This window comes from Protopterus annectens, chromosome 16.part0, assembly GCF_019279795.1.
Source record: "Protopterus annectens isolate FY-2018-M chromosome 16.part0, PAN1.0, whole genome shotgun sequence".
NCBI classification, from domain to species: Eukaryota; Metazoa; Chordata; order Ceratodontiformes; family Protopteridae; genus Protopterus; species Protopterus annectens.
In genome coordinates, this window is record NC_056750.1 from 27,983,150 (window position 1) to 28,008,531 (window position 25,382).

Here is a 25,382-nt window from a genome sequence, read left to right on the forward strand (position 1 = left end):
TGTCCATGAGGGATGACACTTGTTTTTGTGCCTCTGCCCATTTATTTTTTTTGGCAGATCTGGCCAGCCGTTTGCCTTTGGCAGAGTATGGAAATGGAACTTGTAGCCTTGTGACACTATGTCTAGAACCCACTTGTCCTGGGTTATGATGTGCCAATTTTGAGCAAAACGTGCTAATTTCCCCCTAAGGGTGCTGCCAGGAAATAACTGTTTGGTGCAGGCAGGGGGAAGTCATTGGGGCTGTTTCTGGTAAGGTTGTGATTTGTCTTCTCCACTTCTGGAGGTAGAAGCATCCCATTGCTTGAGCCTATAAGAACCTTGCGCCTGGGATCTGCCCCTTTGAAGTCTGTCTGACACAGGAAAGGACCAATATTTTGTAGGCCAGTGTCTACTAAACCTAGGTGGCTGTACTTGTAAAAAATCTTTGACAGTTTGTTTTCCAACTTGTTCTGCTGCATACAATAAATCCTACATTTCCTTGTTTTCTGCACATTCAGAATTTAACAACCTTTTCTGTTTAAGCAATCCCATGACATGTTGCTGATAATTAAGCATATGAAATTGACAGTTTAAGGCCCTTATAGCCAAAGTCGCAGATGTGTAAACCTTTTTCCCCATCTATCCAGTACCCTTGAATCTCTGTCAGAGGGGATGTGTTTTTTGCAGTGGAAGCCTTAACTCCCTTTGGGCCCTGTGAAATAGTTTCTGGGTCAGCAGCAGGGTTTTTAAAAAAGAAATTTGTGAGAGTCAGGAACCCTGTAATATCTGTCAGGCTTAACAGGAGCTGGGGGTAAGGAGTCAGGGGTCAGACTAGACTCCGAAAACACAATCTACAATGTCTAACACAGGTGGAATGGCTAGAGGCCTGTGCTGAGGTAGTAAAAGAAAATCCATGAGCCTCTTTTTAGATTCTGAAAAATCTTGGCTCTCCCAGTGGAAATGCTCCCTCATGGTATGCAAGGTTTCCCCAAAGGAAAAGTCCTCAGGAGGATAAGCTGAAGGTATAGATTCTTCAGTATCAGAATCCTCATAGGGGGGAAGAGAATATTCCTGATCAGAAGAGGAATCAGAAGAAATGGAAACCTGATCTGAAGATTCATAGTCAGTGTCTTGCCTAGGCCTCTTATCAGGAGGGGGATGGGAACCCCTGATCAAGGTAATCAAGTCTTCGGCCATTTTGAGCATCTGTTTTTTGGGCATAGAGGCCTGTCCACATGGCTCTTGTGTTTGTTTCCTTGCTTTAGAAGGTGCTTTAGTCTTTGCTTTTGAAGCTGAAGGCATTTTAATGTAAAGATGTTTAGGTCTGAGTACACCCTCAGAAGCGGTACCTGCTCAGTGGCTCCGGACCCATCTGAGGGATTAGCGTCCGAGGCTCCAATACCTTGAGTATCCAGCGGTATGAGTGACTCCACGTGGGAGTCGGTAGCGGCCTGTGACTCTAAAGTAGCGGGTGTCAGGGGCTGCGAAAGTGCCTCACTGAGAACCGGCGACTGGCTTAGGAGAAGCTTCGTCGTCGGTTTTGGGCCTCGGTTGTTTTTCTCTATCCTTTTCTTTGCATTTTTTGTAAACTCCGGTAGTTGGATGGCTATCCGACGACATTTCAGGATAATTAAACCGGCGTCCAAAAAAGTTTAAAGCAAAATCATACTGACGCTTAATAGTGCGTTGGTTAAATCTAGCACAAAACTGACAACCAGTAACGTTGTGATCAGGGCCTAGGCAAGGAATACAGTAAGAATGAAAATCCTTATGAGGTATTTGCTTTCCACAAGAAATACAACTATTAACTTTTTCTGACATCGGTCTGGAGCAAGTAAAAAAAGTTTCCCCAACGGGGTACTTAGCTTTATTGAAGACTTCGGATCTGAAACTCGAACACGAAAATCTCAGGAGTCGGCCGACCGGCACTTGCGAACTGCTTCTGCTTCGGGCACCGTGCGGCAAGAAAGACTGAAGAAAATGCCGTCGGCCCCATCTTTTATACCCCTGACGACCTGATGTCAGGGAAGGGGCGACAGCAGCCGACACAGGACCCAAGACTTTGGAATTCAGGCCGACTGAGGGCAGAATTACCCAAATGTAATGACTGCAACAGTGAAACACGAAGAACATCCTATCTTTGTAGTGTATAAACGTCTGGCTTTATCATTTCAATTTGAATGCATTTATTTATTTAGCATTTGTTGACCGGGAAAGTCCGACTGAGCTAGTGCCCTTTTTCAGTGGAGGCCTGGGGAGAAAAGCTCCACAGAAGAAAACAAATGCAATGTTACAACTCTTGGTATTAAATGGAAAAAACATACAATGGGCATCAAGTTAAGTATTCATGAAGGCTTATACAACTGAGAAAATCAAAATTACTCACAAAATACAATTAGATTTAAATGCACTAATGTTCACAAGCATCGAGAAAAAAATACAGTGAGTTTTAAATGCACATAGTCAAGAAGGTATTAGGTACAAAAAAATGTGGTAAACTTGTAGGGCGATACATTTTGTCATGATAGGCTGGACATGAATCAGCATACTAGTACTTACCACTTACTGTATTACTTAAAAGTTAATCAAACAAGGCAAAATGAACAGCAATAAAAAAACAAATCACTTAAAATTTCATAACATTTAATTTCTGACTTCTCACCGCTTTAAGCATTCTTCCCAGGTTTCTTCTCTCATCTGAACATCTACGAATTTCTTCATCAAGTTTCTGACACTTCATAGGAAAGAAAATCAGAAACCAAGTATTAGTTTGATGTACATAATAGTCATATTAGAATAAGCATTGCTGTTTTTCTTTACTAATTCAGATTTTTAACCTAAAATATGTGCAATGCCAAAATACAAATATGAGAGGATGGGTCAAATCAGAGATAAGCCAGTCAGTTAAGTGCATTTTGTTTTAAAGCACCATACAAGAACAAGAAAAAAGAAAATAAATTACTCCCAGAAACATCTTCTGTCAGCTCCATCGCACAGAAAAATGTAGTCCTGACTATGAGCAGAATTTGATTAGGGACTTTTGTGCCTGCAGGAGCTGGCAGACAGCAAGAAAAGAATGATCAGGCCATGCACAGCAGGAAAACAATGATCAGGCTACGCACAGCAGGAAAAGAATGATCAGGCCATGCACAGCAGGAAAAGAATGATCAGGCTATGCATAGCAGGAAAAGAATGATCAGGCTATACACAGCAGGAAAAGAATGATCAGGCTATGCATAGCAGGAAAAGAATGATCAGGCCATGCACAGCAGGAAAAGAATGATCAGGCTATGCACAGGAGGAAAAGAATGATCAGGCCATGCACAGCAGGAAAAGAATGATCAGGCCATGCATAGCAGGAAAAGAATGATCAGGCCACGCACAGCAGGAAAAGAATGATCAGGCCACGCACAGCAGGAAAAGAATGATCAGGCCACGCAGCAGGAAAAAATGATCAGGCCACGACAGCAGGAAAAGAATGATCAGGCCACGCACAGCAGGAAAAGAATGATCAGGCCACGCACAGCAGGAAAAGAATGATCAGGCCACGCACAGCAGGAAAAGAATGATCAGGCCACGCACAGCAGGAAAAGAATGATCAGGCTACGCACAGCAGGAAAAGAATGATCAGGCCATGCACAGCAGGAAAAGAATGATCAGGCTACGCACAGCAGGAAAAGAATGATCAGGCCATGCACAGCAGGAAAAGAATGATCAGGCCATGCACAGCAGGAAAAGAATGATCAGGCTATGCACAGCAGGAAAAGAATGATCAGGCTATGCTTTGCTGGGGGGAATGTGGTAACCCTGGTAGAGACCAGGATAGAAGCAGCTACTGGGTTAAGAAAATCAGGCTGGGGGCATGACCACCCTTAGGCCAATAGCAGAACTACGACCAGTAACTACACCTCACCGCTTATTTCAACCTACACCACTGATGTGTTCAAACTGGAAGCAGGGCCAGAAACATCAAGCTATCGTAATCCTGATGGCTATCCAAATCTCTCCTCTGCCTTCATTTTAGTAGTACAATGGGGGCAGGCAATCTGTTCGGCAGAGATACACCTGGACCTTGCTCTTACTTGAGGACAGGATCTCATGGGTGATACTGCACCATTAGGGGAAGAAAATAGAGCCTTGAGGAAAAGTCTTGATGATGAACCTTGCTGAACTGGGTTTGAGTAGCAAACTAATAGAACAAAGAAGCTGTCTGTCTGTGGGTGGGTGGGCAGTTCTTCTTCCTTGGGGTGTGGGGTAGAATGCAAGTTTCTACTGTCACATGTCAGGTCGTAGCCTACTATAGGTCCCCAACCATGTCCCAAGATTAGCACTCCACGTTCATAAGCACCCTGGAAAATATTAGGGTGCAACCTAACACTCTCATACTGGGCGACCAACTACCCCTCCATTAACTGGGAAAACTACTCATGTACCAATACACTTTCCCAATGTTTCCTGGAATTCATTAATTCCAATGCCCTTGACCTGCTCGTTCTTACCCCCACTAGAGGTACCAATATCCTTGACCTGGTCATTACTAACATGGGCGACCATTGCTCTATACCAATAGTCAACTCCTCCCTGGTTAGAGCCGACCACAAACTAATCACCTTGGAAATCCACATCCCTCTCACCCCACCCCCGCAAAGGTAACCACCATGAAAAACTTCTCTAAAGCTAACTTTGGGCTCCTAAAACAGAGGTGGCTAACTTCACGGTACCCATGCAATTGGAGAACAGCTGCATGACCGCCGAATCATACACTAATGCCCTGTACAAACACATACACAAATGCATGGATCTCACTATACCCAATAGTACCAAGACGTTCTCCTCCAAAAAAAGGAAGCCAATCTGGTGGTCCCCTGCCATAAACAAACTCTACAACAGAAGGAGGAAACTGATGCAAAATAAGGTGAAGTCCCAAGACTGGAAAAACTCCCTTATCAGCCTCAGCAGAAAGCTGAGATCCCTCATCAAATCCTCTAAAGCTAGCCATGGAAACAGAATTGCAGTAGACAGTAAAGTAGTTATGTACAGAATCTCCACGGCAATAACAAGATTTGCTTGGAGCTACTGCACAATGCCACCTCCTATACCGAGCTAACAGATATTGCCAATATACTGGCCAACACATTCAGTGCCAAGTTTACCCCTACCCCCCAAAGGACCAATCACAATACCAGTAGATTGCCAGGCACCCAATATTACTGCTGCACAGGTTAAAACAGCACTGTCCAAGGCCAAGAATACAGCTTCTATGGGACCTGACAATATCCCTGGCTGTGTTCTACATTAACTACAGAGTGAACTGGCACCTCACCTGTGTGCTCTGTTCAATCACAGCCTCACCTCAGGCTTTGTCCTTACCAAATGGCACACTGCTACAGTCATCCTTCTCCACAAAGGAGGAGCGATTACAGACCCTGGGAACCCTATAACCCGATTAGCCTGACAAGTCTGACATGCAAAGCTATGGAACGCATCATCATGGATCTAATAAACAAGGATATAGGGAGTCTCCAAACTCTGGATCCCACACTGTTTGGTTTTGTGAACGGTAGATCATGTCTGCTCAACTTGGTCAACTTCTTTGAGTCAGTCACCAGAGCTGTGGATGAAGGCAAGGTGGTTAATACAGCCTACCTTGATCTGGCCAAGAACTTTGATACCATTCCCCAGTCAGGAATCATAGAAAAACTCACTAAGCTAGGCATCAACCCCTACATCACTAGGTAGGTTGCAAACTGGCTCACAGAGAGAACCCACAGTGTGAAAGTAGCTGACTGACTATTGCAAGTTGGAAGCCATAATTAACTCTCCAAGTGATGTTGACATCCAACAGAAAGGCCTCACTGAGACCAACAACTGGTGCCAGAAAGTACAGTTGTGTACACTTACCATAAATGTAGATGCTCAAGTGTATTCACTGTTGCAGTCATCACTTTTGGGTTATCTGCTTGCAATAGCCCTCAGTCGGCCTGATTAACAAAGTCTTGGGTCCTGCGTCAGTTGTTGTCCCTTCTTCCATGATGTCAGGTCATCAGGGATATAAAACATGCAGCCGACGCCATTACGTCAGGTTTTCTTGCCCCAGATGTCAGGTGCCACCTTAATGGGAAGAAATTAAATCTATAAATATACAAGGTTATACCTCCAACAAAAAAAGCAAATACACCAAAAAGCTTTTGAAGATAGCAAAGGAAAGTAGAGGTATATCCAAAAAAAAAAGAAGAGGGCTGGAGGGAGGGTAACCAGGACTGCAACAGTGAATACACTCGAATATCTACAGTTATGGTAAGTGTATACAACTGTACTATGTTCTTCGTGTTTCACTGTTGCAGTCATCACTTTTGAGTAGATTCCCAAAGCTAAGGATGGGAGGAGGAATTTAAATAGAATTAGGACCAGCTAAAAGGCCCTGCAAGACTGCAGTGGCAAAGCCAGCTCTGGGTTTAGAGAAAATTGGCAGATGGTTAATGCTTGGTGATAGTATGTACAGAAATCCAGGTAGCAGCTTCTAGGATGTCCCTGGTAGGGACGCCTCTGAGAAAGGCTGTAGAGGTAGATGCAGCCCTGGTAGAGTGGGGTCTGATCCCCTGTGAGATAGGTTTTCCATGGTGTTAGTAGCAGAAATGAATGCAATGGCCTATCCATTTGCAAATAGTTTGCTTTAAAATAGCCTTCCCCTCTGCCCCTGCAGCAAATGCCACCAGCAGTTGATCAGATTTTCTTTGAGGTTTAGTTCTGTCCAAGTAGAATCTAAGTTGTCTGTGCACGTCTAAGGAGTGCATAATCCGTTCCCCTTTGTTCTGTGGATTAGGAAAGAAGGTTGGCAAATGTATGGACTGATTAAGAGCCACACTGTATACCACCTTGGGCATGAAGGAGGGATTGGTCAAGAGGGACACCCTGTCCGCATGAAAGATGATGAAAGGCTCCACTACCACGAGGGCCTGTAATTCAGATAACCTTCTTGCTGAAGTGATTGCTAAAAGGAAAGCTGTTTTCCAAGAAAGGAATTTTAAGTCCGCAGTGGCAGCTGGCTCGAAAGGAGGAAGGGTGAGCTTTTCCAATGCAAAGTTGAGATCCCAGGCTGGAGTTGGAGCTCTCCTGAGTAGTCGTAGATTTTTGGCCCCTCTGAGGAACTGCTTAAGCAGTGGATGACAGAAGAGGGGTGGTTCTGTGTTACAATGAGCTGAGATGCCGGAGGCGTGAATTTTGATGGAGGAGAAAGACAGGCCCTTATGAAACATCTCAGTTAAGTATTGCAAAATCTGAGGAAAATTGGGCACTGTTGTGCACATCCCTTGAGATTGGTTCCAGGTACAGAATAGTTTCCATTTTTCAGCGTAAGACTTTCTGGTACTAGGCCTCCTTGCCTCTAAAATATCCATCCCTGGTTTACTGAGGGATGGTAAAGGAGAAATTATGTAATTAGCCAGGCTGCTAGATTCAGTGCTTGAAGTTGCAGGTGCAGAATTTGGTTCTCTTGCTGAGATAATAGAGTAGGAGTCTGAGGCAGGTGCCATGGGGCCCACAGTGACACACTGCGCAAGAGGGGGTTACCAGTGTTGGCGTGGCCAGTCTGGTGCAATCAAAATCGTCCTTGGTTTGTCTTGTTTGATCTTTAGTAGTACTTTGGAGAGCAGAGGCAGAGGAGGAAAGGCATAAACTGATATTTCCAGCTGAAGGACAGAGCATCCACTTTCCAAGCTTGTTTGTGGGGAGTCCTTGTGCAGAATTTGTCCAACTGATAGTTTTGGGGGAAGGCAAACAGGTCAATATCTGGGCTCCGCCATTTGCTTGTCAACATGTTGAAAATCCTTGGTTCTAGTTTCCACTAGTGTGAGTCTATGAGGTTTCTGCTTAGTTTGTCTGCCAGTGTATTTAGTTTTCCTGGCAGGAATTGAGCTTGTCAATGTACTTGCTAGCTCAGGGCTGTGTTTCACAATGCCATGGCTAGTCTGCAGAGGGGGTAAGAACATGCACCCCCCCTGCTTGCTTATGTACCACATAACAGTGGTGTTGTCTGTCTTTATCATTAATTGTCCTGGAAGAATGTGGTCCTTGAAGGCTGTCAGAGCATTCTGTAAAGCTAACATTTCTTTTTGATTGATATGCAGGTTCCATTTGCCCTGAATGCACTTCCTTGCCAGGTGGGCCCCCCCATGCATAGTCTGATGCGTCTGTTAAGCTTTGGGTGGCAGGGGGTAGTGTGAATGGTAGTCCCCCTGTTTTGGTGGCAGGCCTCTGCCCAGCAAAGAAACTCTAGGCATAGGCAAGGTATGATGGGAATCATTGCTTCTAGATCCTGTGAATGTTGACACCATAGGCTTTTGAAATACCTTTGCAGTTTCCTCATATGCAGCCTTGCATATGGAATTAGAAGAATGCAGGAGACCCTGAACCTCAAGGCTTGCAGTATTTGCCTTGCAGATAACTGGGTTTTTGTGGCCACTTGTTTGAAATAGGCTGTCAAATGAATCCGCTTCTCTGGCGTGAGGAAAGCCATCTGGGAAGTTGTATTCAAGCTTGTTCCCAGGAATATAACTTGTTAACAGGGTACCAGGTGTGATTTCTTTACGTTTATGGTGTACCCAAGATAAGTAAGTACCCTTTGAACAAAGGCCAGACTATTCAAATGTATGTCCTGGCTTTCTGCCTGAATTAGACAATCGTCCAGATATGGATATATATGAATACATCTTTGCCTGCAGAATGCAATGACTCGAGCTAGGCACTTTGTGAATACCCTGAGCGCAGTAGATAAGCCAAAGGGCAGTGCAGAGAACTGATAGTACATGTAGCCTTCTTTGAAGTGTAGCTATTTTCTGCAAGACTCCCTGATAGGGATGTGCAGGTATGCTTCTTTTAAGTCTAGTGTTGCCAACCATGCATCTTTGCCTAGCATAGGAAGCAGCTGGTGAAGAGTCAGCATCTTGAATTTTGGAATCACCAGGAAGGTATTTAGAGTAGAAAGGTCCAGGATAGGACGCTATGTATTGCCTTTTCTGGGTACCAGGAAGTCTCGAATAGAACCCTTGTCCCTTTTCTTCTTCTGGTACCAACTGAATAGCCCCCATGCTTAAGAGAGAGAGTACTTGATTTTGGGCCTCTGCCCACTGATTTGGGGGTAGATCTCGCCACCCGCCTGGTGTTGGTAAGGTGTGGAAGTGAAATCTGTATCCTTGGGACACTATATTTAAAACCCATTTGTCCTGGGTAATGAGTTCCCAGTTTTTGGCCTGCAGACCAATCTTTCCGCCTAAAGGAGCATTCAGTTGGGAAGTGCCTGGAAGTTTTAGAAGCAAGTCATTGAGACTGTTTTCCATAGGGGGGAGTCTTACTACTCTCTGTTTTGGGTGCGGAAAACCCCCACTGCTTAATCTTGTGTGTCCCCTGGGACTGAAACCTGGGGTTTCTGATATGTCTGGGTTTGGCTTGAGAAGACCTTGAAGAGGCTGGAAAGGCCCAATTCTTAGATGGGCCGGTGCCTACTAAATCTAGGAGGCTGAACTTGTAAAAAATCTAACAGTTTGCATAGATTTAGCTTTATCTTCCATCTTTTTAAGAACTTCCTCAGCCTTGTTGCCAAACAGGCGGTCCTGATTTAAGGGAGCATCCAACAATTTAGCTTTGACATGGTCAGTTAAAGATTGCTCCTTAAGCCAAACATGCCTTCTGAGCACAGAACCAGTAATAGCAGCCCTGCAAGAGGCCTCTAAAGAATCAAATCCACATTGCAAAGTATGTTTTCCAACCTGTTCAGCAGAATGCATTAAATCCTGTAATTCTTTATTTTCCGCACAGTCAGGAATCAACATCATTTCCTGTTTAAGCAATCCAGTAACATGTTGTTTATACTTTAACATATGAAACTGGCAGTTTAAAGCCCTAATGGCCAAGGTTGCAGAAGTGTAAACCTTCTTACCCCATCTATCCAGCGCCCTGGAGTCTCTATCAGAAGGGGTAGGATTTTTAGCAGCAGAAGCCTTAATGCCTTTGGGTCCCTGTGAAATAGTCTCTGGATCTGCAACAGGATTTTTAAAAAGGAACTTGTGTGAATCAGGAACCATGTAATATCTGTCAGGTTTTCTGAGAGCAGGAGGCAAAGAATCAGGGGCCAAACTAGATTCCGAAAAAGCATAATCAAAAATGTCTAGTACAGGAGGAATAGCTAAAGGCCTATGCTGAGGCAGGAGTAAGAAATCCCTAAGCCTCTTTTCTGAATCAGAAAAATCCTGGCTTTCCCAGGGGAAATCTCCCTTAGAGTATGTAAGGTTTCACCACACGAAAAATCCTCTGGAGGGGAAGCAGAGGGAATAGAGTCCTCTGCATCAGAATCCTCATAAGTAGATAAGGGCAAATCCAGATCATCAGAAAAATCAGAATCCTGGTCAGAAGATTCATAAACAACTTCAGTCCTAGGTCTCTTAGAAGGGGAAGGCTGGCTTCCCATGATTAGAGTTATAAGATCTTTAGCCATTCTTATCATTTGTTTTTTATGCATAGAGGCCTTAGCATGCGGCCTGGGCGTCATTTTTTTAGGCATGGTTCGAGATTTAGGCCTAAAAGAAGAAGGAGGCATCAGTTTAATATGCAAGTCCGTAGTCCTGAATACACCCTCAGAAGCCGGTACCTGCACAGCAGCTCCGGACCCATCCAAGGTAGAGACATCCCCAGGTTCCACAGCTGAAGCATCTTGCAGCATATCGGACTCCAAATGGGTCTCAGTAGAGGCCTGCGAATCAGAAGTAGCGGGTATCAGGGGCTGCGAAAGCGCCTCACTGAGTACCAGCGAACTGGCGACTGGCTTAGAAGTGTCATCAGCTGTTTTGAACCTCGGCAACTTGTCTCTGTCTTTATCTTTGCATTTTTTCGGAATCCCGGTAATCGGATGGCTAATCGACGACATTTCTGGATAATTAAACTGAGAACCGAAATATTTAGAGGCAAAAATATACCGACGATGGATAGTGCGCTGATTAAATAAAGCACAAAACTGACAGCATGGTACTTCGTGGTCAGGGCGTAGGCAAGGAATACAGTACAAATGAAAATCTTTATGAGATATTTGCTTTCCACAAGTAATGCAATTATTAACTTTGACTGACATCGGTAAGGAGCAAGAAAAAGTTTCCCCAATGGGGTACTTAGCTTTAAGTAGAAGACTTCAGTTCTGAAACTTGAAAATGAAAATTTCAGGAGTTGGCCGACCGGCACTTGCAAGCTGCTTCTGCTTTGGGCACCGTACGGCAAGAAAGACTGATGTAATGGCGTCGGCTGCATGTTTTATACCCCTCACGACCTGAAGTCATGGAAGAAGGGACAGCAACCGAGGCAGGACCCAAGACTTTGATAATCAGGCCGACTTGAGGGCTACTGCAAGCAGATAACCCAAAAGTGATGACTGCAACAGTGAAACACGAAGAACATCCATGCTTTAAGCTCAATGCCAAAAAATGTGTCATCATCCACTTTTGGAAAAACCCGGTTCCCATGAATTACCACATGGATGGTAGTCCAGTGAACACAGAAGGCGTCATAAGAGATCTGGGAACACAGGTTAACACCATCCTCTCTTTTGATCACCACACTGCCACTGTGGTCAGAAAGTCTTTTCTATGTGGCACATCCCATTACTAAGGGTTTTGTATCCAGGAAGAAAGAGATCACTGTCTCCCTCTACTCTTCCCTCATTAGGCCAATCATAGAGTACAATGCCCCATTTGGCATGTACCTGCAACAACTGGAGAGGCCGCAAAAGTACCTCACAAAGAGGATCCTAGGCCTTAAACATTTGTCTTATATGGACAGACTCAAAAAACTCCAACTATTCTCTGTCTCATATAGCCTACTTAGAGGTGATCTCTGCTTGATTTACAAAGCCATGTCTGACCTAGCTCCGTTAGAAATGCTACATCTAAAGAAATCCCAATCCCTCCGCACTACACGCTCCAGAGACCTCAACCTCATTACCACAATAAACAGAACAAGCTGGAGGGACAGGTTCATAACCCAGAGACTGCCCGTGCTATGGGATAGACTTCCCATACATGTCAAGCGGAGCACCCCATTGGCCCTCTTCAAGAGAAATCTTGATGAGTGGATGGGAAATAGAAAATTCACTCTGGGGATCATTCCAGTGGCTCTACTAGCCAAGAGGCATTGGGAACTACGGTCGGGTGGCACAATGCCAGGGTAATCCTATGGGCTAGACTTGTAAAGGCTCCACAGCCATTAGCCTAGTACACACCTATGAACCTATGAGATGAAATCAAACATTGGACCAACAGGCTCCAAAGAAGAACTCTCAAGTAGAATCTTGCCAGCAACAAAAGACAAACAGACATGGCCATTAGGCCAAGAAGCCAAAGAACCAGGTGAAAGCTGAGGGCCTCAGAGAATTTAGAACTTGGCTGGTTTGGCTCCACAAAGGACAGTCTGGAGGGAGCAAATTTGGCAATTTAATTGATAGCATCCAAGTGGAAGATAGTGAATTCCAGGACTTGAACTGGTTACACACTGGACTTGTAGTTCACAGCAATGCCCAAGGACAGATGCAGCTGGAGCAAGTAGTCCCTGGCTTGGACTAGAGATGCTTTTGAGGTTCAAGTAAGGAGCTGGTCAACCAGGTATGGAAAGACTTGTAACCTTTGCGGCCTGAACCAGTCTGCCGCTACTACCAAACACTTGAACACCCGGGAGACTGTGCTGATGCAAGCAAATAGGCAGTGCTCAGAACTGGTAATGACCAGCTCCCATCCAAAAGTGCAGAACCTCCTGGAATGCCTCACTATCTATATGTGATAAAAGGCATCCTGGAAGTCTACCAAGCACATCCAGCTGTCATTCCTCAACAGCAGCAGCAAAACCTGGTCCATTTCACAGAAACAGTCAGTTTGCTGAGGTCCTTCTATGACAACAAAAAAGCATCCTGAGCTGACCCTGGATCCTCTTTGGTTTGGTGGAACCTCTTGGATAACTCAGTTGAGCAGCAGCTTTCTTCTGTATACCAGTACTTTCCTTTGCTGACAGGGAGAAACTCTGGGAAGGAATCTTCAATACTCATTTTGAGTGCAGACAAAGGGAATGGGATAACCTCAGCAAGTGACAGTAAACATCCAGGCATCTGAAGTGATGACCTCCCAGGCTTCTGGGAGGAAAGTCAAGCAGCCCCCCTGACTGTAACCAGAAAGCTGCAGTCAAGCAGCCCTTCAGGAGAACTAGAAGGGATTACCAGAGAAGAGTGTATTCACTGTTGCAGTCATCACATTTGGGGGGGTCTACTTCATATAATCGGCACTCATTTCACCGACACCAAAACACAAAGCTCAAACCACTGAAAATTAATTTGATCGAAACTCATAACATTGGCACATGAAATTCAAAGCATTATGCCCTTTCCCCACTGTAGTGTGACCCTGGAGTTAGAATAAATAGTTAGGGGGGGTGGGGTGGGCATAGCCCCCACATTGGGGGGAAGCCCCCCCCCCACATATGTCATAAATTTTAAACATACACATGGATACTTATAACAGAAATTACAATATTTATCTAAATAATGTGGGGGGCTCTGCCCCCACACCCCCAATGTGGGGGATTGTGCCCCCCACACACCCCCTAACTATTTATTCTAACTCCAGAGTTGCGCTATAGGGGGGAAGGGCATAATGCTTTGAATTTCATGTGTCGATGTTGAGTTTTGGGCGTTTTGAGCTTTAGGTGTTTTGGTCTCTCTGAATAGTTTGTCGATCATATGAGCCGTCGATCATATGAAGTAGACCCCATTTGGGTTATCTACCTGCAGGTAGCCCTCACCCGGGTAATCTGCCTGCAGGTAGCCCTCAGCCGGCCTGAATATCAGAGTCTTCCTGCGTCAGATGCTGTCTCTTCTTCCATGACGTCAGGAGTATAAAACATGCAGCCAACGCCATTACATCAGTTTATATTGCCCCAGATGTCAGGTGCCCCCACAATGGGAAGCAATTCTATATTAAGGTACACCTCCATCAAAAAGCAAATACACCAGAAACCTTAAATATACCACACAAGAAGGAAAGGTACAGCCAAGAGAAGTCAGGGGGCTGGAGGGAGGGTAACCAGGACTGCAACAGTGAATACACTCGAAGATCTACATTTATGTTAAGTGTACAGAAATGTACTATGTTCTTCGTGTTTCACTGTTGCAGTCATCACATTTGGGTTGATTCCCAAAGCTAAGGAAGGGAGGAGGAAGTTAGAGAGCATTAGGGCCAGCTATTAAGCCCTGCACGACTGCAGTGGCAGAACCAGCTCTGGATTTAGAAAAAATAGGCATGTGGTAATGCTTGGTGAAGATATGTACAGAGCTCCAGGTAGCAGCTTCTAGGATGTCCCTGGTAGGGACTCCTCTGAGAAAGGCTGCAGAGGTAGATGCAGCCCTGGTGGAATGTGATCTTATCCCTGTGGGGTAGGTATTCCATGGTGCTTGTAGCAGAAATGAATGCAATGGGCTATCCATTTGGAAATGGTTTGCTTTGAAATGGCCTTCCCCTCTGCCCCTGCAGCGAAGCCAACTAGCAGCTGTTCTGATTTTCTGAGAGGCTTACTCCTGTCCAAATAAAATCTAAGTTGTCGGTGCATGTCCAAAGAGTGCAGTATTCATTTTCTTTTGTTTTGTGGATTTGGGAAAAAAGTAGGCAAATGAAGGGACTGATTATGGGTCACACTGGACACCACCTTGGGCATAAAGGAAGGATTGATCCTGAGGGAAACCCTGTCTGCATGAAAGATAATGAAGGGTTCCACTGCCATGAGGGCCTGCAATTCAGACACTCTTCTTGCTAAAGTGATGGCTAGAAGGAAGGCTGTTTTCCAAGAAAGGAATTTCAACTCTGCTGTTGCAGCTGGCTCAAAAGGAGGGAGAGTGAGCTTTTCCAATACAAAGTTAGGGTCCCAGGCTGGAGTAGGGGCTCTCCTTGGGGGGTCTTAATTTTTTGGCCCCTCTAAGGAATTGTTTTAGCAGCGGGTGAGAGAAGAGGGGTGGCTCAGTATTATAATGTGCTGAAATGGCAGAGGCATGAACTTTAATTGACGAGAAGGATAGGCCCTTGTGGGGTATTTCTGTTAAGTACTGAAGAATATGAGGTAAGCTGGGCACCATTGTGCCCATCCCCCGAGTCTGGCTCCAGGAACAGTGTCTTTTCCACTTTTCAGCATAGGATTTTCTAGTACTAGGCTTCCTTACCTCCTGAATGACATCTAGCACCTGCTTACGGAGGGATGCTAGATAAGAGCTCAAGGAATTAGCCAGGCTGCAAGGTTCAGGGTTTGAAGCTGAGGGTGCAGAATCTGGCCCACCTGCTGGGACAGAAGGGAAGGGTCTGAGGCAGGTGCCATGGGTCCAGCAGTGACATACTGCGCAAGAGGGGGTACCAGTCCTTGGTTTGTCCTGTTTGATCTTTAGCAGACCCTTCGAGTGGAGAGGCAGAGAGGGAAAGGCATAAACTGAGAGGCTTTCCCAGGTAAAGGACAGGACATCCACTTTCCAAGCTTGACTGTGAGGAGTCCTTGTGCAGAATTTGTCCAATTGGTAGTTCTGAGGGGAGGCAAACATGTCTACCTCTGGAGTCCCCCATTTGTTCCTCAAGAAGTTGAATATTTTTGGTTCCAGTTTCCATTTGTGTGGGTCCATGAGATTTTTGCTTAAGTCGTCTGCCAGTGAATTTAGTTTGTCTGGCAGGAATTGAGCTTGTAGGTTTACTTGGTAGCTCAAGGCTGTGTTCCACAGAGCCATGGCTAGTCTGCAGAGAGGGTACGAGTGGGTTTCCCCTGCTTATGCACCACATAACTGTGGTGTTGTCTGTCTTTACCAATAGTTGTCCTGGAAGAATGCGGTCTTTGAAGGCTGTCAGGGAATTCTATATAGCTAACATTTCTTTTTGGTTGATATGCAGGTGCATCTGTCTCGGGTTCCATTTGCCCTGAATGCACTGCCCTGCCTAGTGAGCTCCCCATGCATAGTCTGATGCATATGTTGTTAGGGTTTGGGCGGCAGGGGGTAGAGTGAAAGGGAGCCCCTTGTTGTGGTAGCAGGCCTCTGCCCACCAAATGAACTCTGTCTTTATACAAGGAATGACAGGAATCATTGATTCCAGGTCCTGAGAATGTTGACACTATAGGCTTTTTAGATACCATTGTAGTTTCCTCATATGCAGTCATGCATATGGAATTAGTAGAATGCACCAGGCCATAAACCCTAGGGCTTGCAGATAGCTGGGGCTTTGTGGCCAATAGTTTGAAGTAGGTTGTCAAATAAACTTGTTTCTCAGGAGTGAGGAAAGCCATCTGGGAAGTTGTGTTCAAGCTTGCTCCCGGGAATACAATCTGTTGGCAGGGTACTAGGTGAGATTTCTTTAGGTTTATGGTGTACCTCAGTAAGGTTAGAAGTTTCTTTACGAATGCCAGATGTTGTAATACCAAGTCCTGGCTTTCTGCCTGAATCAGACAATCGTCCAAGTATGGGTATATTTGAATATTTCTCTGACTGCAAAATGCAATAGCTAGAGCTAGACACTTTGTGAATACCCTGGGTGCAATAGACAAGCCAAAGGGAAGTGCAGAGAACTGATAGTGCATGGAGCCTGTCCTGAAGTGTAGGTATTTCCTGCAAGATTCCCTTATTGGAATGTGCAGGTAAGCTTCCTTTAAGTCTAAGGTTGCCAAACCAGGCATCTCTGCCTAGCAAAGGAAGAAGCTGTTGAAAAGTTAGCATTTTGAATATTAGGATTACCAGAAAGGTATTTAGAATAGAGAGATCCAGGATAGGATGCCAGGAGCTGTCTTTTCTGGGTACCATGAAAAGTCTTGAATAAAAACCTTGTCCCCTTTGTTCTGCTGGGACAGGTTGAACAGCCCTGATACATAGAAGAGACAGAACCTGCTGTTGGGCCTCCACCCACTGATTTGGGGGTAGGTCTGGCCAGCCGTTTGGGGTTGATAGGGTGTGGAAGTGGAATCTGTATCCTTGGGAAACTATATTCAAAACCCATTTGTCCTGGGTAATGAGTTCCCAGTTTTTTGCATGCAAGGCGAGCTTTCCTCCTGAGGGAGCAAGCAGTTGAGCAGGGCTTAGAAGGGTTAAAGGTTAAGTCATTGCACCATTTTTCCATAGGGGGGGTGGCTTACTACTCCCTGCTTTGGAAGTGGGAGCCCCCCACTCCTTAGGCCTGTGTGCATCCTGAGACTGTAACCTAGGTGGTCTGCTGTTCCTGGGTTTGGATTGAGAAGTCCTGGAAAGAGACTGGAAAGGACCAATTCTTTGAAGGCCAATGCCTACTAAATCTGGGAGGCTGTACTTGTAGGAAATCTTTAACAGTTTGCATAGATTTAGCTTTTTCCTCCATCCTTTTGTGGACTTCTGCTTTGCTGCCAAACAGGTGGTCTTGGTTTAAGGGAGCATCCAGTAATCTAGCTTTAACATGATCTGGCAAGTTTTGCTCATTAAGCCAAGCATGCCTACTAAGTACAGACCCAGTGACAGCAGCCCTGCAAGATGCTTCTAAAGCGTCAAAACCACATTGCAAAGTATGTTTACCAACTTGTTCTGCAGAATACATTAAATCCTGTAATTCTTTGTGTTCAGCGCAGTCAGAAATCAGCATCATTTTCTGTTTAAGTAGTCCCCATAATATGCTGCTGGTACTTTAACATATGAAACTGGCAATTTAAAGCCCTAATGGCCAAAGTAGCAGAAGTGTATACCTTCGTACGCCATCTGTCCAAGGCTCTAGAATCTCTAACAGAAAGGGTAGGATTTTTGGCAAAAGTAGCCTTAATGCCTTTTGGTCCTTGGGAAATGGTCTTTGGATCTGCAGTAGGATTCTTGAAGAGGAACTTGTGAGAGTCAGGTACTCTGTAATACCTGTCAGGTTTTCTGGGAGCTGGAGGTAAAGTGTCTGGGGAAAGGCCAGATTCCAAGAAAGCATCATCTACAATGTCCAGAACAGGGGGGATAGCTAAAGGCCTGTGTCGAGGAAGGAGTAAAAATTCCCTAAGCCTCTTTTTGGAGTCGGAGTAATCCTGACTTTCCCAGTGGAAATGCTCCCTAAGAGTGTGCAAGGTTTCAACAAAAGAAAAATCTTCTGGAAGGGAAGCAGAGGGAATGGAATCCTCTGCATCAGAATCCTCATAGGTAGATAAGGGCAAATCCTGGTAATCAGGAGGAATAGAAATATCAGATTCATGATCAGAAGAATCATAAGGAAAATCAGTTCTAGGTCTCAGAGGGGGAAGGCTGGCTTCCCCTAATTAAAGTAATAAGGTCTTCAGCCATTCTAAGCATTTGTTTTTTAGGCATATGGAACTGAGCATGCGGTTTGGATGTCAGTTTTCTAGGAGTGGTGCAAGTTTTAGGCCTGGATGAAGAAGATGGCGTCAGTTTAAAATGCAAGTTTGTAGGCCTGAATACACCCTCAGAAGCCAGTGCCTGCACAGCGGCTCTGGACCTATCCAAGGTAGAGACATCTGCAGGTTTTATAGTCGAAGAAGCATCTCACAGCATACCAAACTCCGAATGTGTCTCAGTAGAGGCCTGTGAATCTGAAGTAACGGGTATCAGGGGCTGCGAAATCGCCTCACTGAGTGCCGGCGAACTGGCGACTAGCTTCACAGAAGCGTTGGCAGTTTTGGACCTATGTGGTCTGTCTTTATCCTTACGTTTTTTTCGGAAGATCGGTAGTCGGACAGCTTAAGGAAGCCATTTCAGAGTACTGAGACAGAGTACGAAAATAATTTTCTGCAAAGATAGCCCGACAACTAATAGTTCAGGGGTTGAACAAGGTACAAAACTGACAGTGAGGGTCATCATGGTCTGGGCCTAAACAGGGGATGCAGAACGAATGAAAATCTTTATGAGGTATTTGCTTTCCACGGGTAAGACAATTGCTAACTTTTACTGACATCGGTTGGAGAAAGAAAAAGGATCCCCAATGGGGTACTTATCTTTTTTTTTGAAGACTTCGGGTCTGAAACTCGAAAACCAAAATTTCGGGAGTCAGCCGACCGGCACTAATGACCTGCTTCTGCTTCAGGCACCACATGGCAAGCAAGACTAATGTAATGGCGTCGGCTGCATGTTTTATACCCCTGATGACCTGACGTCATGGAAGAAGAGACAGCATCCGACACAGGAATCCAAAGACACTGGTATTCAGGCTGGCTGAGGGCTACCTGCAGGCAGATAACCCAAACGCGATGACTGCAACAGTGAAACACGAAGAACATCTCTCATTCTGCAGGTGGGCCTATGCCTCTGGCATGGCATCCATTGAAATTCCCCTTCTATCACAGGGCTTTTCTATGCCAACAATATCTTAGAAAAAAAATTATTTTTTTTGGGAAAAAAATGTTTTCCCCCTTTCTGGTTCCTGGAGAAGGCCCTCTGCATGATGGAGAAATGAACTTCACAGCAGACAATGTCTTCTCTTCTTGTTCACTCCTGATCAGTCTATCCATGACTTTGGAACTAAAGAAAGTGTAACTATCAAAAGGAGCATTGAGAAAGGATGCCTTAAAGCAGTCTGTGATATTATACAAATGCATCCAGGCATGGCAGCTCATACTAATATCAGTGCCTTTTGTGTGAAGCATACCATCTGCAACATTCAAGCAAAGCCTCATAGATATGTTTGTGGTGGACTGCATCACAGACAGTTGAGTCTCCAGTGACTTTGGAGATTCTGGGGGTTGCTGTGTCATCGGCATATCTGAGATCTCTGAAATCAAATCCTTTTGTAACCTTGTCAGGTGAGCAAAGCAAATGTTACTGAAGCACAGTTGTGCTTCCCCAGATGGTCCAATGCCTGAGACTCTTTGTTTAAAGAGTGAACTGTAGAGCTCACCTTGAAGATCTCCTCCTTGGTGGCAGCCGCAACCAAAACAGCATCCACCACTGCGCCCTTGCTCCAAAATCATCTCTCCTTAGATGGTACTAATACTTTATCAGGTTTCTGGAGAAATGGCTCCAGCACATTTGGTTCTCTCCACTCCCTCCAGGATACCAAATCAATGAGGGTAACTGAAGGGGAAAACACCCAAGATGTGGATGGGCCCACACAAAAGGCCTCAAGATCGACCAACCTCTTGGGGGAAAGGGCTTTTGTTGTCCATTTCCATGTTGTCTCATCAATGCTAACAAGCTGTCAAAAGAGGCACCCTCAAGGGGGGATTTTGGGGAACCTACCCCTTCATTGAGGTCAGAATCCAGGAAGTTCATGATGGAACCAATAATAGCCAATCATACAGGTATGGGAACACTTGTAGTTCTTTCTGCAAGGCTTAAACTGCCATAGTCAACACCTTCGTGAATACACTAGGCCATGAGGAAAGCCCAAATACAGGCAGCTATGTACTGAAAGCCATACCTAATTACAGCAAATCAAAGGAATCCACAGTGCATATCCCAGATTCATATGTGTCAGAAGGTGTCCATGTTTAGCAACACCATACAGACACTCCATGGGAGCAGTCTAGTGAACTGTTAGACAGTTACAATCCAAAAACGCATGTCATGGACATGAGTGTGGAAGTGACCACAGGATACAAAAGAAACCATCCATTTTTTCAAAATAAAAAAGGGGGAGAAGAATCCCCATCATGTTTACAAGATGGAACAACTTCCATGAATTTCTTCAAGACTGCAGTCTGCATCTCTCTCTCAAGATCTCTGTGGTGATAGGCAGTACCTAAAAATTCAAAAGCATGGTAACTGTAACCACATCCAGAAACCACTGGTCTTTGGTGCTATTACCTCCAAGCCAGAAGAAAATAAGAGAACCAGCACTCTTCCTGGCAGACAGCATCAAACCACAGTCACGATTAATCCTGGACATTTTAGCTAGTAAGGGAGGAAACACAAAGTACAGTTGTGTACACTTACCATAAATGTAGATGTTCGAATGTATTCATTGTTGCAGTCATTACATTTGGGTAATCTGCTGGCAGGTTGCCCTCAGTCGGCCTGAATTCCAAAGTCTTGGGTCCTGCGTCAGTTGCTGTCTCCTCTTCCATGACGTCAGGTCGTCAGGGGTTTAAAACATGCAGCCGACGCCATTTTCATTAGTTTTTCTTGCCCCCGATGTCAGGTGCCCCCAAAAAGGTAGCAAAAAAAAAAAAAAATATATATATATATATATATATATATATATATATATATATATATATACACACACACACACACACACACACACACACACATGCATCAATATAAATAAGAAGTTATGTCCTTACCATAACATTCCATGTGAATTGTTCATCTCGCCTTTGTTCTTACACACGGGTTCGGAGCCGATCCTCGGCTCCGAGTCGGCCACATCACCAGCTCCACATCTTCGAGAAAGCTCGAGGCACAGTAATATCCCATGATCCTCAGGTGCTAACCCTCAGATCTAGTTTGCTATACCAGAAGAATCCCTCTAGAAACTGTGTCCTAAACACTTAGAACAAACACTACACACTGTCTGGTACCCTGCCATCAAATAAAGGAGAAAAGATGCCATTCCTGATGAACAAGTAATAAGCTGAATGCTAACAATGTCTAGAGAAGACTGAACAAGAATTCAGTCGAACCCGTTCTCCCAGACCGCAGGATGGGGGATGGACGGGGGAAATGTAAGAACAAAGGCGAGATGAACAATTCACATGGAACGTTATGGTAAGAACATAACTTCTTAATGTGAAATTGTTCAATCTCACGTTTGTTCTTACACATGGGTAGCGTCCCTAGCTCCTTTTTCCTGGGTGGCTCAAGGGAGAACATTCCTGAGTACAGTGGAACCAAACATCGCCCTGTCCCTGGAGTTTTTGGCTAGTTTATAGTGGGCGATAAAAGTATGTGGTTTTGCCCAAGTTGCCGCTGCACAAATGGTATCTAAAGGCAAACGAGCGGTATGGGCTAAAGAGGTAGCGATCGCCCTTGTAGAATGAGCTCTGGGTTTGAAAGGGAGTTGTTGTTTCGATTCAGCATATACAAAATTTATGCAGTCTGAGAGCCATTTGGATAAGGTAACCTTCGTTACCGCCTGTCCTTTCCGTTGGTCAGCATACGAGACAAATAGCTGGTCTGACTTTCTGTATTCTTTTGTCCTGCGTAAGTAAAATCTCAGCTGCCTGTGGACGTCCAATTTGTGCAGCGTGTATTCTAACTTATTGGAGTGGTTTTTGAAGAAGGTAGGTAGTTCAATAGATTGATTGATGTTTTGAATCGAACAAACCTTCGGAAGGAAGGATGGATTGGTGCGCAAGGTTACTCTATCTGGGTGAAAAATCATGTACGGGGGTCAGAGAGATAGAGCCTGCAACTCTGAAACTCTCATGGCGGAAGTGATGGCAACCAGAAAGAGCGTTTTCCACGACAGAAATTTTAACGGGGTTGTGGCGGCTGGTTCGAATGGGGGCAACATGAGTTTTGACAGCATGAGATTAAGATTCCAAGGGGCTACTGGATTACGAAAGGGGGGACGGAGGTGAAAGGTACCTTTCATAAAAGCTTTACAAAGCCTGTGGGACATAACAGAACTACCTCCCCGACCAACATGAAAATTGGATATAGCTGCCAGCTGTACCCTTATTGTGGACGTTTGCTGTTGTACAATTTCCTTGTAGATGGTTTGTGAGAAGATACAATAATGTGTTGTACTGCAGGGGATAGTAAATCTGACCTGGCTAAGATGGGAAGCGGAGCAGCCAAGCTGTCAGTTTGACGGACTTGAGGAAAGTGTGAGGAACTCCCGACGAATGTGTCAACAGGTCTGGCTCCGGGTCCAGAATCAATGGTTCCTCCACTTGATGAGACTGAAGGAAGGGAAACCAGATTTGTCGAGGCCAGAATGGGGCTATCAGTATTATGGTCCTCTCCAGACGTTTGGCTTTCTGCAAGAACTTGGGAATTAGTGGAACAGGAGGAAAGGCGTAAAGGAGACCCGGGGGCCAATCATATACTAGTACCCGGAGGGGGTAACAGGGCAAAGTAGCTTCTGCATTTGGCATTCAATGGGGATGCAAACAGGTCGCAGCAAGGCTGGCCCCATCTGCAGAAAATCTCTTCCGCCACTTGAGATTTGAGGGACCACTCGTGAGGGAACAGGATGGCTCTGCTCAGCCTGTCCGCGATTACGTTGGATGTCCCCGGGATGTGCGTTGCTATCAGAAAGCGTCCGGTGGACTTCGCCCACTGCCAAATTCTAAGGGCCTCTCTGCATAACGGGTAAGACCTGGTTCCCACTTGCTTGTTTATGTACCAGACTACTGACATGTTGTCTGTCTGAACTGTCACTGTTCCCTGAGGTAAGGACTTGTGAAAGTGTTGCAACGCTAGGAACACTGCCTTCAGCTCTTGGACATTGATGTGCAGGTTGTACTCCAAGTTGGACCATTGACCTGTTTGGACTGTTTGTCCCTGAAAAAAATCCCCCCCACCCTATCAGGGAAGCGTCCGTGGTTAGAGTTGCTACCGGACTGGGTAAGACAAACGGTCGTCCTAGTGTTAGATCTTGACTGTGTATCCACCACAAGAGATCCTTTTTGCAAGAGTTCGTGATCAAGATCTCGTGAGATAGTGGAAGCTGTCGGTAAGACCACTGAGCGAATAGCATCCACTGAAGAATCCTCATATGCATCCTGCCTAAGGGGACTACGATAAGGGAGACTGCCATCAACCCTAGTACTCAATATTTGTCGCGCAGGGACTCTCTTGTTTTGGAGAAGGACAGAAATTTGATATCTGAGGTCTGATACTCTTGGTGGGGGGAGAGTAACTCGAGCCAGGGAAGTGTCTAGCTGTGCTCCTTATAAATAAGATACGCTGTGACGGCGATAAGACAGACTTTCCAAAATTTACCGTTATGCCTAGAGAGAAGCAGAGGCTGATGGTGTAATCCCTAGCTTGCATAAGACGATACTCGGTGGTGGCGGATAGGAGCCAGTCATCTAGATAAGGAAACACCCGGAATCCCCTTCGTCTCAGGTGAGACGCTACTACTGCCATGCATTTGGTGAACACCCTGGGGGCTGAGGTGAGACCAAAGGGCAGAGCGCGAAACTGGAAATGACTGGCTCCCAGCCGGAAGCGCAGGTGATCTCTGGACTTCCTGGCCATCTTGATATGGTAGTACGCATCTTTGAGATCTATAGAGCACATCCAGTCGCCCTCCTGCAGAAAAGGAAGGATTGACTGTAGCGTGACCATCCGGAACTTTTCCTTTTTCACGAAGGCATTTAGTTTGCTGAGGTCCAAAATTGGCCTCCAGTCCCCTGTTTTCTTTGGAACTAAAAGAACCTTGAGTAAGTTCCGGATCCTATTTGGTCCGCCGGGACTGGTTGGATGACTCTGTTTTCAAGCAACCTTCTTATCTCTACGGTTGCCTGGTCTCGCAGACTGGGTGGAACGTCTGGGAGCTTTTTGGGGTTGGGTGGCATTCTGATGAGAATGTTGTAGCCTCTGGTAACTATACTTTTTACCCAGGAATCTGATGTAAGATTTAGCCAGGCCTCTGGGTATAAAGCCAAGCGACCCCCGACTGCCTCCAGAGTATAACAGTCGGGCCTGCACTCAGGAGTGCTGGAAGGGCTTCCCAGAGAAAGTATCTCTGTCGCCCTGATTTTGCGGACCCCCTCTGCCGGCTGGGCGGCGTCTTCCATTTCTTCCCCCTCCTCTGCCTCTGGAGGGGGCCTGACATTGGGTGGGCTGAAAGGATCCCTGAGTCTTTCGGAACTACATTTTTCCGCCTCGTTGCCCTTTGGGGTTGGGTCTAGATGGGGCGGAAAAACGGACCCCTACGGCAGACAGGGTCTTCCCTTCTTGCTCACACCTCGTGAGAGTCTCCTTTACTTTGGGCCCAAACAAGGAGGCACCATCAAAGGGGGGTTGGCAAAGGAAGACTTGAAGGCTCCCGCAAAGGAGTATAAGCGCAACGAGGATTGCTTCCTTAGGGCGATCGCTGAAGCTGCCGCTCTACTCGACCCTACGGCTGCGTATGAAATAAGCCTCATGGACGAGTTCACTATGGAATTTAGGGTGTTAAGTTGCGCTGTCACTTTCTCGGCAACAGCAGCATCTGTGTTTCCCTGGAGAGTATCTCCCAGTTCCTTAATGAGAGATCTCTGTAAACGCGTGAAATGCGTAAGGTAGTTGTGCGATCGGATGGAAAAAGTCGCAGAACTAAACACGTGCTTCCCATACCTGTCCATCGTCCTGGAATCCTTATTAGGGGGATGGACAGAGGAAGATGATTCAGACATCTCCTTCTTAGTGGCCGCCGCCACCACCATAGTATCCACGGGAACTCCTTTTGTAAGGTAAGGTTTGTCCTGGGGGGCCGTCATGTATTTGCTTGGCTTGCAGGGGACTGGTTCCACCGTAT

At 45.6% G+C, this 25,382-nt stretch overlaps 1 protein-coding gene across 6 annotated transcripts in view; it reads right to left on the reverse strand.

Annotated features, from left to right (window-relative positions):
- Nucleotides 1-25,382, reverse strand: part of SETX (senataxin) — a 2,451,437-nt gene that overhangs the window by 772,409 nt on the left and 1,653,646 nt on the right. For all 6 annotated transcript variants that reach the window (XM_044058409.1, XM_044058411.1, XM_044058407.1 and 3 more), the window contains one exon: nt 2,642-2,713. In XM_044058409.1, coding sequence (XP_043914344.1) covers nt 2,642-2,713 — 72 coding nt within the window. The remainder of the gene's footprint in view (nt 1-2,641; nt 2,714-25,382) is intronic.